At 47.0% G+C, this 15,303-nt stretch overlaps 1 protein-coding gene across 2 annotated transcripts in view; it reads left to right on the top strand.

Moving 5' to 3' along the window:
• Window positions 1–15,303, top strand: part of GNAL (G protein subunit alpha L) — a 142,381-nt gene that overhangs the window by 121,598 nt on the left and 5,480 nt on the right. For both annotated transcript variants that reach the window (XM_063299091.1, XM_063299092.1), the window contains exons 6-11: window positions 11,610–11,664; window positions 12,250–12,323; window positions 13,347–13,405; window positions 13,675–13,795; window positions 14,316–14,446; window positions 15,161–15,228. In XM_063299091.1, coding sequence (XP_063155161.1) covers window positions 11,610–11,664; window positions 12,250–12,323; window positions 13,347–13,405; window positions 13,675–13,795; window positions 14,316–14,446; window positions 15,161–15,228 — 508 coding nt within the window. The remainder of the gene's footprint in view (window positions 1–11,609; window positions 11,665–12,249; window positions 12,324–13,346; window positions 13,406–13,674; window positions 13,796–14,315; window positions 14,447–15,160; window positions 15,229–15,303) is intronic.

The raw sequence follows: 15,303 nt of genomic DNA, 5'->3' as shown, positions 1-15,303 counted from the left end.
CTGCCATTTATAACAGGGTGTTGCTTATAAAAATTACTGTTCCTGAACTGTAGTTTGAAAGTTGCCAACTATTATTTCTAAGTAGACGAAGTCTACAATTGTGCCAGCCTTCAAGCCAATCCAATAAAAATTGTCATTAGTATAGACATTAGTCAAGAAAGAGGGTCCAGCTTTAGCTTTGCGACGTTCTGAGCAATAGCTCAGAAATGTAAGTGTTCCTGCCCCATTGACACCAAATAACTTACATTGCATTCCTTTCACTCGCTGGTTTTGAATCAGAGTTCCAGATTTAAACCCACAACTGTATTCCATTCCAGTAGACCCAGTGAGATGGGATTAAGTCTCAGTTACATATTTTGTTTTGTGCATTTGATGTCTTAATATATCAAACTAGAATGGCAGCCTTGATAGGCAATCTTCACCCTTTGTTAAAACCTACAGGAATGAATAATCTTCCCTGTTTAAAATTATAGTTCAGTGTAAAGTAGCCCTCTGGTTATCTCAGTAATGGCTCCCAAGCTTATGCCTTTTGCTTAATCCTAATGTATCTTTTTGGGGAAGGTGGTTGAGAAAGTGGTGGCGTAATCTAGGCCCCTTTCAGTCAGGTTTCAGGCCCGGTTATGGGACGGAAACAGCATTGGTCACACGGATGAAGTATGGCGGGAGCGGGATGGAGGCAGTGCATCCATCCTTGCTCTTCTTGACCTCTCAGCGGCTTTCGATACCATCAACCATGGTATCCTTCTGGACTGACTCAGGGAGTTGGCGGCAGGTGGTGTGGTCTTGCGCTGGTTCGCCGCCTCCCTCCAGGGCCGGTCCCAGTCAGTGTTAATAGGGAGCAAAAGATCCAGCCTGCGGCCCCTACTCTGTGGGGTTCTGCAGGGCTCAATACTCTCTCCGCTCCTGTCATGAGTGCCGTTGAGCTAAAGTCATCAGCGCAATGGCACACATGACAATGACAAGGAAATAGGTGAAGGGGTACAAGTTAAGTAGCCATCAACCTACAACGACTAACGGCCAACAAACAATAGCCAAATGAATCACGGAGCCACCCAAACCATCAGCGGCAATACAACGGGGATCGCCCAGCTGAAAGCAATCAGCAGAGGAATGGAAACCTGATGATGGGCGATCCCGGAAACCCTCACCCACCGGCAGGGCAACGCATGGGACAAAAGGGGGGTGACGTGACCGTGAGCGAGGGGGCGCTGACCGGCGCGGGGTATTTAAACCCCGCACCGGCGCGCTCCTGTCACTCTCAGCTTTTTTCTACCAACGCTGTACCTGCCCTGCAATAAACCAGAGCCTGATTCGCAAATCAGTGTCTGAACGTTATTCAGAGATAGGCAGCGCATGACATAAAGCTGAGAGTCATAAACTCAGCCTCGCCGAGCCCCACCGGACGACAACGAGCCGCGGGAGGAGTAGACGGCGAGAAGACCAGCAAGATGAGGCCGGAACGGCGCGGGCAAGGAGGGCGAGCCGCGCGGCAAGAGACAGAGGAGGACCGACCAAGGCCAGAGGCACCGCAGACTCCCGGAGCCATGGACGCCCACCCCACCCGACCCGAGCCTCAGCTCCAACCCCAAGGGGAGATGGCGACGGAGGCAACCCGACCGCGGGAGGGAGCAGCACGACTTCCGAAACCAGCGGAGGACCCCGCGCCCCACATCGCACCCCAGCAACGGGCGTGGAGCGACAGCCACAAGGTGCTCAACACGGAGGAGGACGACGGAGACACCCATCAGACGGAGGAGGAAGCGGACCCGCGGCAGAGGGACGATGAACCCCACCGGCAACCCACCCCCGAGGACGCGCCAACGGAACTGACCCCAGCGGCGGCGCGGGCTGTGGACGAGGAGGCACGAGCTGAACTCGCGGCCATGCGGGCTCAACTGACGGAACTCCGGACCATGCTCCAGGCGCTTATGCCCCCCGCGCCACCCAACGACGTCCCCGCACAAGCCCACACCCCGAGCGAAGCACCGAACCCACACGGGCCAGCGGAGAGCCAGCAGACGGCACAGGCGGCCGACACCACACCCCGGGAAGCGAGAGGCGGGGCCGCACAAAACGCCCGGGCCCCAAAGGACTTCCCCATCTTCTTCGATGGGACCCCCACAAAACTCTCGTTTTTCGTGACCAACGCTAGGGAGTTCATGGGGAGGCACGGACACTCCTATGACTCCGAGGCCGACAAGATCGCCGCCGTGGCGATCAAACTCCAAGACAGGGCGGCGGACTGGTACGTCCAACTGTACGAGTCCAGCTCCCCCGCCCTCGCCACCTTCCCTGCTTTCATCAAAGAGATGAAAAACTACTTCGAAGACCCCCTAGCTAAAGTACGGGCGAAAAGCGCACTCCAAAGACTTAAACAAGGCACACGCACGGTCCCTGACTACGCCCTGGAGTTCAAAGCCCTCGCGGGGAAGGTCAGCGACTGGTCCGAGACCACCCTGCTGGAAATCTTCAAAAGGGGGCTCAACCGCGACGTTCTCCAATGGGCCCTCTACCGCGACGACCCAGAAACGTTACACGGGTGGATCCACCTCGCGGGGAAAGCCGAACACGCGCACCGCACCTTCCTCATGACAACCACGGAAGACACAAACTATGCCGGGAAAAAGGTACCGGCACCACACGGGGGGATGGCCGGCCCCATATACCCAAAAAAGAAGTTCAACCGGGAGCCCTGCGGGAGGTGTGGCAAATTAGGGCACAAGACGGCGGATTGCTTCGCCAACCGACCGCCGACCAGCGCGCCCAAGCCCACCCCGAAAATTAGCCCCAAACCACCCAACCCGGGGCCGCCTCCTCACCGCCGAATGACCGTGGCCACAGCGACACCGGAAGAGGGCTGGGACGCTTACTGGGGGGAAGAGGACAATACCGACCCCGACCAGCCGGCGGGAAATGCTCCCCGCTTGCTCTGAGACGCGTGGCGAGGCAGGCGGTGGGACAGCAACGCGGACCACCTCAACGGAACGACAAAAGCTCCGTAATATTGGCAGCAATTCAACTCTCTGCCGGCAACGGAGCCACCACGGCCGCGGCACTAGTGGACTCGGGGTGCTCAAAAAACCTCATCCACCCCGACCTAGTCGCCAAACTCGACCTCCGCTGCTTCCCCCTCCCCACGCCGCTGGCATTCCACCAGCTGGACGGCTCTACAGCGGGAGGGAAACCAGCCACGCTACAAACCGAGCCGGTCACCCTGCAAATGGGCACTCACACCGAGCGCACATCGTTCGTAGTCACGCACATCGGACGGCCCATTGCAGTCCTGGGGATGCCATGGCTCGCGAAAAACAACCCGCGGATCAACTGGGCGACCCGCACCTTCACATTCGGCGACGGCGAGTATCGAGCACCAGTACCAGCTGGCAAAAGCAACCCCACGGTAGGACGAGCGGAGGCGACCACACAAGACAACGCCGCTACCACAGCAGACCTACCAGAACAATACGCCGACTTCTCCGAGGTCTTCGGAGAGGCAGAGGCGGACCAACTACCCCCCCACCGCAAGACGGATTGCCGGATCGACCTACTGCCCGACGTCCCCTTACCTAGACCAAAGATCTATTCGATGACCCCGAAGGAGATGGCAACCCTCCGGGAGTTCATCGATAAAAACCTAGACAGGGGATTCATAGAGCCAGCATGCTCACCGGTCGGAGCCCCCGTCTTATTCCGGGAGAAGAAAGACGGGACCCTACGGCTCTGCACCGACTACCGGGGCCTAAACGCGGCTTCCCTGTCCAACAAATACCCCTTACCCCTGGTGAAGGACATGCTCGCCCACCTGTCCACGGGCAAAGTCTTTTCCAAATTGGACCTTCGCGAGGCGTACTATCGCATCCGAATCAGGGAGGGGGACGAATGGAAGACGGCGTTTAACTGCCCCCTAGGCGCTTTCCAGTACAAGGTACTGCCCTTCGGACTCGCGGGGGCCCCTGGGGTGTTCATGCAGCTCATCAATGAGGTACTGCATGAACATCTGTTTAAAGGGGTCCTGGTCTACATCGACGACGTCCTTATTTACACAAAAACACACGAGGAACACGTAACCTTAGTCAGGCAAGTCCTCGACAAGCTCAGAAGGGCGCAGCTCTATGCGAAGCCTACAAAGTGCGAGTTTCACAAAGAGCGCCTAGACTATTTGGGGTATCGAATCTCCGGGGACGGCATCGAAATGGACCCCGCAAAAGTCGAAGCGGTGCTAAACTGGGAGCGGCCCCGTAACAGACGGCAACTACAGAGCTTCCTGGGATTCGCGAATTTCTACAGGTCATTCGCCCGGGGGTTCGCTGAGATAGCCCTCCCCTTAACGGACCTCCTCAAAACCAAAGGGGTGGGGGACACCCGACGCGCCAAGAACCCAGGCACAGTGCTGAATTGGACTCCCGCGTGCCAGACCGCATTCGACAAGCTGAAAGCGCTGTTCACTACGGAGCCAATCCTCGCGCACCCGGACCCAGAACGGCCGTTCGTGGTCCAAGCCGACGCCTCAGACTTCTCCCTGGGAGCCATCCTGCTACAGAAAGACTCCACGGGGCTCCTGAAACCATGCGCCTACCTGTCAAGGAAGTTCTCCGAGACAGAAAGGCGATGGCACGTCTGGGAGAAAGAAGCCTTCGCGGTGAAATCGGCACTAGAGACATGGCGACACCTACTCGAGGGAGCCACCCAACCATTCGAGGTCTGGACGGACCACCGGAACCTCGAGGCCCTACGAACGCCTAGACGCCTTAGCCCAAAACAGGTCCGATGGGCCCAATTCTTCAGCCGCTTTGATTTCCAGCTGAAGTTCATGCCGGGCAAGAAGAACTTCCTGGCCGACGCCCTCTCCCGACTGCCCCAAGACGAAGAGCCCGCCCCAGACACCATTGGGACGGTCCTATCCGCCTCGCAACTGGGGATGGCCGTGACCACCCGAAGCGGCGCACGGAGGCAGCTCGACGCTACGGCGCAGCCGACGGCGGGACAACCGGCGACGGAAAGAAGCCAACCGCAACTACCAGGGGGAATGCGCACGGACCTCGCCGCCGCCCTCAAAACCGACCCCTGGTTCCTGGCGAACCCCGACAAGGTAACGATGGCACAAGACCTGGCATGGGGGGAAGGCAGAATCTACGTCCCGGACTCGCAACGCCAGGCGATCTTGCATAGGTCACACGACGCCAAGCAAGCGGGACACTTTGGGTTCCTCAAGACCCTACACCTAACACGGCGCCAATTCTGGTGGCCCGCGCTCAGGCGAGACGTAAAAACCTACGTGGCGTCCTGCCCAACGTGCGCTAGGGCCAAACGGGCACCAGGCAAACCCGCGGGGCTATTGCAACGGGTGGCAGAACCCTCCCGCCCATGGGAGGAAATCTCTATGGATTTTATAGTGGACCTCCCACCCAGCCAGAAGAAAACGGCCATTTGGGTGGTGAAGGACTACTTCTCAAAGCAGGCCCACTTCATCCCCTGCACGTCGGTCCCATCCTCACAACAGCTAGCCAAACTCTTCCTCATCCACGTGTACAGGCTACACGGATGTCCCGCACGTGTGGTGACCGACAGGGGCACACAGTTCACCTCCAAATTCTGGCGGGCCTTCCTGAAGCTGACGGGGACCCAACAGGCCCTATCTACGGCTTGGCATCCTCAGACGGACGGAGCCACTGAGGTTCTTAATGCCACCTTAGAGCAATTTATACGATCATATACGAACTACCACCAAGACGACTGGGCTGAACTGCTCCCGTTCGCCGAAGTCGCATACAACAACGCCGTCCACACGAGCACGGGGAAAACTCCGTTCGAAGTAGTCTCGGGGCGCGACTTCGTCCCCATACCGGAGCTACCTCAACCCCCGGAACCCCAGGTGGACGCCAGCGACTGGGGACGGAAGATCGCGGAAGCATGGCCAGTAATCACGGCGGCGCTGAAGGAGGCACAGGCTGCTTACAAAGAGCAGGCCGACAAGCACCGGCGCCAACAACCGACGTTCCAGGCGGGGGATATGGCCTATCTATCCACCAAGTTCCTAAAGTCAACCCAACCCTCGAAAAAACTGGGGCCTAAGTACATCGGGCCGTTCCGAGTCACGCAAATAGTGAACCCGGTAGCAATACGCCTGGACCTGCCACACAACCTCCGGAGACTCCACCCGGTGTTCCACACCAGCCTCCTAAAACCGGCAACCACCTCCCGATGGCACCCAAGCACGCCACAGCCCGCACCGCTAATGATCGACGGGCAACACCACTTCAAGATAAGGGACATCCTCGACTCCCGCAAGCAACGAGGAACTCTACACTATCTGGTCAGGTGGAAACACTTCCCCCACCCGGAATGGGTGGCGGCGCACAACGTTAACGCGCCTGACCTGACCAGAGCATTTCACCGGGCATACCCCGACAAACCGCAACCAAGGTCAGCAAAACCAAACCCCCCCCCGCAGGCCCCCCCCGCCTCCCGTGCCCCAAGGGAAAGGGCCCCCCCCAAGCCCGCGACTTGGGTGGACCTTCCCCCCCCCGGGACTCACTCCCCCCGCCCCGGGCCCACGGGGTGGTGACAAACGATCGCCAGCACCCTCCCCCCGCCCCCCGGCCGCGGGGGAGTGGCAAGCAAGTCAACAGGGCAACCTGGGGGCAACGCCCAGGAGACACAACAAAGGCGACGCACTCTAAATAAGAAAAGAAGGGCCCTACCTGGAGCTGAGAAGCACCCGACCAGCCACGCCTCTCGCCTCGCCGAACTGAGCCAAACAAACAGGGTGTGGTTGGAGCATGCGCACGCCAGGTCAGAACCCGAGCATGCGCACCATGGACACACCCTGGGAAGGCACGTGGTAGAGGGAGGAGCAAAGGGAGGGGCGACAACTACTCCGGCGGGAACTTTGAAAAAAAAAAAAAAAAATGTGGCGTTTTGACAGCTCCACGGGGAAAACCCAGAAAACCGGGGGAGAACACTATTCGAAAAGGGGGCAGTATGTCATGAGTGCCGTTGAGCTAAAGTCATCAGCGCAATGGCACACATGACAATGACAAGGAAATAGGTGAAGGGGTACAAGTTAAGTAGCCATCAACCTACAACGACTAACGGCCAACAAACAATAGCCAAATGAATCACGGAGCCACCCAAACCATCAGCGGCAATACAACGGGGATCGCCCAGCTGAAAGCAATCAGCAGAGGAATGGAAACCTGATGATGGGCGATCCCGGAAACCCTCACCCACCGGCAGGGCAACGCATGGGACAAAAGGGGGGTGACGTGACCGTGAGCGAGGGGGCGCTGACCGGCGCGGGGTATTTAAACCCCGCACCGGCGCGCTCCTGTCACTCTCAGCTTTTTTCTACCAACGCTGTACCTGCCCTGCAATAAACCAGAGCCTGATTCGCAAACCAGTGTCTGAACGTTATTCAGAGATAGGCAGCGCATGACAGCTCCTTTTTAACATCTACGTGGCAGTTGTGGCCAGGAGGGCCTTTGTGCAACTTCATGTTGTATGCCAGTTACACCCTTTCCTGGAATGAGAGGCCCTTCTAACAGTCACTCATGCCCTGGTTATTTCCCACATAGACTACTGTAATGCATTCTACATGGGGCTATCCTTGAAGAGTATCTGGAAGCTACAGCTGGTCCAGAAGTCAGCCACCCAGGTAATTCTAGGTGCCCCAAGGGTGGCACATGTAACTCCTTTGCTGCACAAGCTGCACTGGGTTCCAGTTCCGGGTCCAGTTCAAGGTGTTGATTATGACCTTTAAAGCCCTACATGGCATGGGGCCAGGCTACCTGAGGCACGGTCTCATCCCCGTTACATTGTCCCGCCCCACCCAGGCATGCAGAAAGGGCATGCTACGGATCCCACCTGCTAGAGAGGTCTATCTGGTGGGGTCGTGTAAGCGTGCCTTCTCTGCAGCAGCTCCTGCCCTTTGGAACATTCTCCCCCCTGAGTTGAGACAGGCTCCATCGCTCCTGGACTTCCGCAAAAACGTAAAAACCTGGTTTTGTCATCGTGCCTAAGACGGGAAGGAGAACAGCTCCTCCTGAGGATGTCTAGCTCCCTAGAATTGCCCTGTTTTGCTTACAGATTGAGAGAGAACCTTGCCATCTGGATTCTGTTACATTTTAGTATATTTTATTGTTTGTTGTTTATTTATATTATATTATTGTACAGTATTATATTATGGTTGTTTTTTACTGTAAACCGCCCAGAGTCCCTCCTTGGGGAGATGGGCGGTGATAAATTTGACAAAATATAAATATAAATAAATAAAACTGCTATTGAATGTGTGTGTGTGTGTGTGTGTGTGTGTTTTAATTCTGCCTAACTGGCATGATAACCTCCTGGTAATGATGGGAATGTACATATAAAAAACAAAATAATAATTATGCACCAAGAAATGAAATCATGATTACTGCCAATAGATCATATTTATCATACAGGTGAACTCACATACATTCATACATAAATTTGGGGGAAAGCTGGGGATGTCATAAAGTGATTACATTTTTTCTTTTTAAAATCCAGGATAATTCAAGTATTTAAAAAGTTATTTTTTAAAAATGCTAATTTAAGGCCAAAGTTAAGCCTGGCTCAAGCTCTATAAAGCCAGGAACTGATCTTAACAGAGGTGCTCCATGATCAGTAACATTGATGAGCAATGTCACAAATTGTACTTGTTTACAGCTTACCTCCCTGGTATCTATGTTTTTTCTTGGCTTTTCAGACTGAAATATAGGTAGAGAAAAATGAATGTTTGGTCCTGTATGAAGCATCTGAGTTTTTTGAGCGTCAGACATTATTCTAGGATGCAGCTGTTACTGTACATCATCAGTCTTGGTTTCCAAATTCCTTTCTTTCTGGAACTTGAATCAACACAAAGTAACCTTAACTCTGGATGAGTAGGCTTTTGAGCAGTAAATTTGTGAAACTCCAACATCTCTGGTTTTTATTCTCACAAAGTCTGGTAGATGTGGATCCCACCTTTAGCAAGATACTGGTTTATCTCAAAATAATATTTTAAGAACATATCCCAATGAGTGGATAGTACAGTTTTGTCCCAGCTAGAGGTAGAAACAAATGCATTTGGGGTTTGCTTTTAGGTTTACATGCCATCATTCTGCCAAAGCAATTAAGACAGTTAACAATTTGTAATCAATGGTTTACAGTTTAAAATACATAGAACAAGGGAGGGGGGAGAACAGGGAAGACTAGCAAATTGAAATACCAAATCCTTCATAATATTATATGAGGTTCATAACAAACAAAGGTTATAGTCACTGCAAGACATAGTTCTTCTGAGAACATCCTTTAAAAATAATCGTAAGAAAGCATTAAGAATCTGAAAATATATTTGATGTATTTACTAGCATTTGAATGGTGCAGGGTCTCTAATGACAATTTCCAAGGAAGCAATTGTTTAACAGGAGTTCTATTAAAATTTCTTTGAGTGTAAAAAAAGATGTTGAGATAAATATAATAACAGAATCCGGAGTATTTCTGTTGAATTCAGTGGGATCATTTCAAAAGGTCAAAATAATTGTTTACTTTACTCCTTGATTTCACAGAACGTAACCATTTTATTTTTGAACATCAATTCTGTATTCTTATTGAACAAAAAAAAGTGTTGATCAAAATCCACACTTCTGAGTTCTCTGACTACATAAGACAACTTTTAGAGATTACTTGTCAAAAAAAAATGTCAGCTGGATTTCCTAGGCAACTTGCTAAAGATGCTTACAAATCTAAAGATAGATTGTAATAATATCAGTACAGTAATCAAATAATATGTTTCATTTTAGCTTTTTAAATAATTAACAATATTTAAGAAAGATTCAGAAGCCTTATATCCCTTTTGTGGTTATTACTCATTTTAATTATTTTGACAATTACTTGAAGAGTTTTTCATGTCAGAACAGTGATCAAGGAAAACACCAAGAGGTGCATAATAGAGAAGAGTTTCTATATTGGTGGATAGGATTAATTTGTTGGGCCATTACACAGATCTCTGCCATGTAAGTTGTTTGAAAATCAATTTTTCTTAGATTTTATTTTGACAAGGAAAAAGCAGTGCCTGCAAGGTGACCCATGGGGACTAAAGCAAACTATTGGTCAATCTAAGTGTCAAAAATGGGGAGGGACACCCACTTTCTTTCCTGTTTTTTCTTTCCTGACACCTACTTCTCTTTTTAAAAATAGCAGGATGTAGAGATGGTATATCTGCTTTGGGGTGATAAAAATAAAGATGGCTGTACTTGTAATTGGAGAGGCAGGGGATCTAACAGTTACAATCAGGCAATAGCATTTTTATGAACCCCAAGAATCAAAAAATGGCACAAAGACCTCAAAGAATATACAGTGCCTGTCTGGCTTCCAGTGAAAAAGTGTGTTTTGCCCCATGTCACAGCAAAGATCCAGATCACTGAGCTTTGCAGAAAGGTGTCAGAAAGTGCAATTAGAGTAGTTGGACCTTTTCATTGCTACTGAGTCACAATGAGGCATGAAGGACTGTCTGTTAGTGACAATGTACTATCTAATAAGTGCCCCCAACTTTCTTACATTCTGTCCAAACAATGCTCCAAATGTCTCCACTACTCTAAGAAGCTAACATTTATTCCCAGCTATGATAGATTTCCATTTATTCCTCAAATACCTGGATGCTGCAGTTCACCCCCAGCAGCTTGTGCAGTGCTGTTAAACTGTTAATTTGGGAAGATGCTATGGCACTCTTTTCTGCTCAGTGTCCTCCTGTTCATTAAGTCTTGCATCCCTCTTGTTGTCATGGTAACAGCTTTTGCACTCTCAGGTAAATCAGATTCACAGCTGACACTACTGGTTCTTATATCGCCCCTAAGAAATTTGTCTCAGGACCACTTCCCTGATGGGCCTGTATCTTTTGTGAGGATAATATATATTTCTAGGATCCCTAGATTGGGAAGTAAGCATGAGCAATACCTCATATGAGAGTCAATTACTCCTAATATTTTGTCTGAACAGGGTTTAAAAGAAAACATTGGCTCCTTGGAAAGTATTGACTAGGTAAAGGTAAAGGTTTCCCTTGACATTAAATCCAGTCGTGTCCGACTCTAGGGGGCGGTGCTTATCTCCGTTTCAAAGCCGAAGAGCCGGCGTTTGTCCGTAGACACTTCTGTGGTCATGTGGCCAGCATGACTAAACGGAACGCTGTTACCTGCCCACCAAAGTGGTACCTATTAATCTACTCACATTGGCATGTTTTCGAACTGCTAGGTTGGCAGGAGCTGGGACTAGCAACGGGAGCTCACCCCGTCACGCAGATTCGAACCGCCGACCTTCCGGTTGGCAAGCTCAGCAGCTCAGCGGTTTAACCTGCAGCGCCACCGCGTCCCTTATTGACTGGTTGCATCAACATAAATAAATAGGCTGTCCCTGCAAAAACCCCATAGTATAACGTATGTCAGGTAATAAATCACTATGCTTTGTGATTTATTATGTTTCCCATTTTGGCTACAATCTTCATCTTATTCCTAAAATTGCTTCTAATCTGTGAAAATATGAATGGAGGTGGAATTGCAATTGTTGGAGTCTTGACTGTTGGGTTTTTAGTGTTAAAAATGTATGTTTTCTTTCAGCTTCCTAGAAAGAATAGACAGTGTCAGTTTGCCTGATTACACACCCACAGATCAGGTGAGTAAAATGGAGTAACAAATGTACATTAGTCTAACAGTCATCTTTAATAAATTATATGAATTCAAGCAGGTTTAAATTGGGAACATATGTTTAATTCAATAATCTTTTTATTCATTTATCCCAGTCATAGTTTAACAAGTCATACAAATTTCTGGGTCCAGTAGAACAGGAATTTTGAGTGTTGTTTTGTGAGTCCACAAGAGCTTTAACACATCCTGTACTGTTTGTCAAGCTGTTTTTGAAACTGAGAAAAGGTTTAAGAGGTTTGTCGAATGGAACTGTGGGGAGAAAAAAAAATCAGCTGTTCAGTGAACAAAAAAATGAAATAATACCGCTGATGTTCAGTGTTATCTGGCAGCAGGACAACATAAAAAAATCATGTTCATATTATAATTTTCTCTAATATAAGAATTATTCAGAATTACATTTTACATTATCTGATATGAATACATAGAGTAGAGCATGCTCGCTGCATCAGTTCTGTGAAAAGGTTGATATATCACATGTTCATTTACAGTCCAAATTCATTGAATGCTTTTTAAAAAGGAAAATTTCACAAGACCAAATGTTTCTCATTTCCAGGATCTCTTAAGATGCAGGGTTTTGACTTCTGGGATTTTTGAGACAAGATTCCAAGTAGACAAAGTAAACTTTCAGTAAGTATAGTAATAATACCCTTTAATTTGTGTCCTGTTTTATAAAACAGTGGAAGCAATTAAATGTAGACACAATTAATTAACCTTTTTAAATTACAAAGTATGTTTTCTAAAATTATTGCTCATGTATGACATAAGAGGCAAGAAATCAAGGCGTATAGATTAGCATCATAGTCTATGTATGCTGACCAGGATGTTGTAATACATTATCTAACATTTGCTAAGTATTTTTGTTTGATACATTAGTCTATGGGCCTTTTGATTCATTAGTCTATTGGCCCAATGTTTCTATAATTTCATATATAATGAGTTAAAGAGCAGGAATGCATTGATTTAATTTATATTTAATGGACATCTTTAAAGTCTAATTTTCTGCTTTTACTAAATAAGAATAGCTCTTCCATAAATAATATAGTGCACACAGAATATTGTTACTAATATTTTTATTCTTCTGGCTGTAGTAAGCTTTTCCTTAGCTAATAATTTTAGTTTTGCCTGTTAGTTTTAGTCTAGAATATTCTCAAGGATATATTAACCTCTAAGAATTAAATTATTATACATTATAATTCTTGCTCATATAATTCTCATAAGACTGAATACATTGCAAAAGTGTTGCTGAAATTAAAAAGTTCATCCATTCTTCTCTGAACTGCCTTACACATGGAATCTCCATCCCTACAAGTTGGTTTGGCCAATTCCTTTTATTTAGCTTTGAATATGGCTTTAGAGTGCTGTGTTAAGTTTGTACTCAGCCACACTTTTTCCCCTATTTCCAGTTGAGCTTATCAACACTAAATGGCAACCTATTTCTTGGTACTGCCTTTCCTAAATTTGGCCAAAACACAGGCCTAGCAATGGGATTTAACTAAAGTTAACAGCAGATATTGCAAAAGAATGTTCCTTTTTTGCTTTCATGCAATATTTATTGCATTTCCATTTTCATTTGAAAAATAAGTGCACGTTAGGCAAATGTGATTTTCTTTGTACATTCAAAAAGGATAATAGCCTCTGGCTTTTCAACAGCATGTTTGATGTAGGTGGTCAGAGAGATGAAAGAAGAAAATGGATCCAATGCTTTAATGGTAAGTAATATTTTCACATTCTGTATTTGGTCTGAAAGGTGTTTGTTTGTTACATATTGCAAATATGTATTATTTTGATTTATCACGGCTTATTTCATTCTTTAAAATTTCATAATTTTGTTTATACATATAATTACATTGTATTTATCATCATACTTAATTTTGTTTATATGTATAATTACATTGCATTTACCATCATACTTGGGAAACATACTGTTTCTGGTTAAATCTTACTCTTTCTATTCTATCTATGGTATGTTCTTCCTTAGATGTCACAGCTATTATCTTCGTTGTGGCCTGTAGCAGCTACAATATGGTCATAAGAGAAGACAACAACACAAACAGATTACGCGAGTCCTTAGATCTCTTCAAAAGCATCTGGAACAATAGGCAAGATACCCATGCACAAATCAGCTATATTAGCTTGGTAAAAATATATCTAGGATGGGTGGCGGATTTTTGTGAAAAATCTGGTGGAACAAATTCAACATGTCTATTCTGATTTTAATAATTGTTGCAATCTTCAGATTAGTACTTGGTTGTGTTAGCATTGTTAGGAACAGAGGCTTCTCAGACTAATGAGGTATGGTAAAACCTTGATTTTATGGACTTCCCATTCGAAGCAGTTTGGACAATTGACCCAATATACAGTGATTGCATCAGTTTACATAGTTTTTATCCAAATGATATTATCTCAAATGACATCAATTACATCAATTCAGATTTAATAGATGGATATCCCGTAACCCCCAGTTGGTTTCAATGGATATCCCGTAACCCCCAGTTGGCCTGAAAAAATGATTTTCCTCCCTGTATGTTTTCTCTTAGACAATATAAAAGTCAGCAGTTACATAGATCTGTTTATACACTAACTATGTTGGACTCTGAATTAATATTTGGATCTTTACAGGTGGTTACGGACAATTTCTATCATTTTGTTCTTGAACAAACAAGACATGCTTGCTGAAAAGGTCTTGGCAGGGAAGTCTAAAATTGAAGATTATTTTCCTGAATTTACACGTTACACTGTACCTGAAGATGGTGAGTTTCTTAACTAAAGTCTCCTATGATTGAAGAATTAGAATGTTTGTTAACATATAACATGAGATTGATCAATTATGTGCCATCAAGTTGGTGTGAACTCTTAGCAACTACATAGATTTTCTCCATGATGTTCTGTTCCTAACCTGGTTTTTCAGGTCTTCCAAGGGTGCACTCATTGAGTCCATCCACCTTGCTCTTTCCTTCCATCTTTCCTAGCATTAAAGCTCCAGGGAGCTAAGTCTTTCCATAATGTGTCCAAAGTAGGATAATTTGTGCCTTATCATTTGTTCAGTGATCCAGTTGTTTGTCCATGGTATTCTCAGGAGTGTTCTTCAATACCAAACTTCAAAAGCATCAATACTCTTTCTATCCTGCTTCTTCAGTCCAACTTTCTCTTTCATTGAGTGTCACAGGGAATACCCATTACTCCTTTGCATTGGCTATTAGAGTAGTATCATCAGCATAGCCTACTTCAAATCCATCTTCCCTTAACATAGATGCAGCATATAGGTTGAATAAATAAGGGGAGAGTATATAGTTTTGTCTCACTCCTTTGCCAACCTGGAGCCAGTCTGTTTCACCATGTCCTTTCAATTTTGTGGCTTCTTCACCTATATATACGTTTTGCCTGAAGATAATGTAAGATGCTATGCACAATTTTTAAAAATTTATATCGCATAGATATGAATAGAAATTTCATGTTCCTTACAGCGACACCAGATGCAGGAGAAGATCCCAAAGTTACAAGAGCAAAGTTTTTTATCCGGGATGAATTTTTAGTAAGTATTGATGATTTTTGAGAGATTGTATTAACTTATCCATAAATTTGTTTGAATACCAAATTTTATTTTTCT

This window comes from Candoia aspera, chromosome 3 (genome assembly GCF_035149785.1).
Source record: "Candoia aspera isolate rCanAsp1 chromosome 3, rCanAsp1.hap2, whole genome shotgun sequence".
NCBI classification, from domain to species: Eukaryota; Metazoa; Chordata; class Lepidosauria; order Squamata; family Boidae; genus Candoia; species Candoia aspera.
The sequence above is the reverse complement of the archived record's forward strand: the minus strand, read 5'-3'. Positions and strand labels throughout refer to the sequence as shown.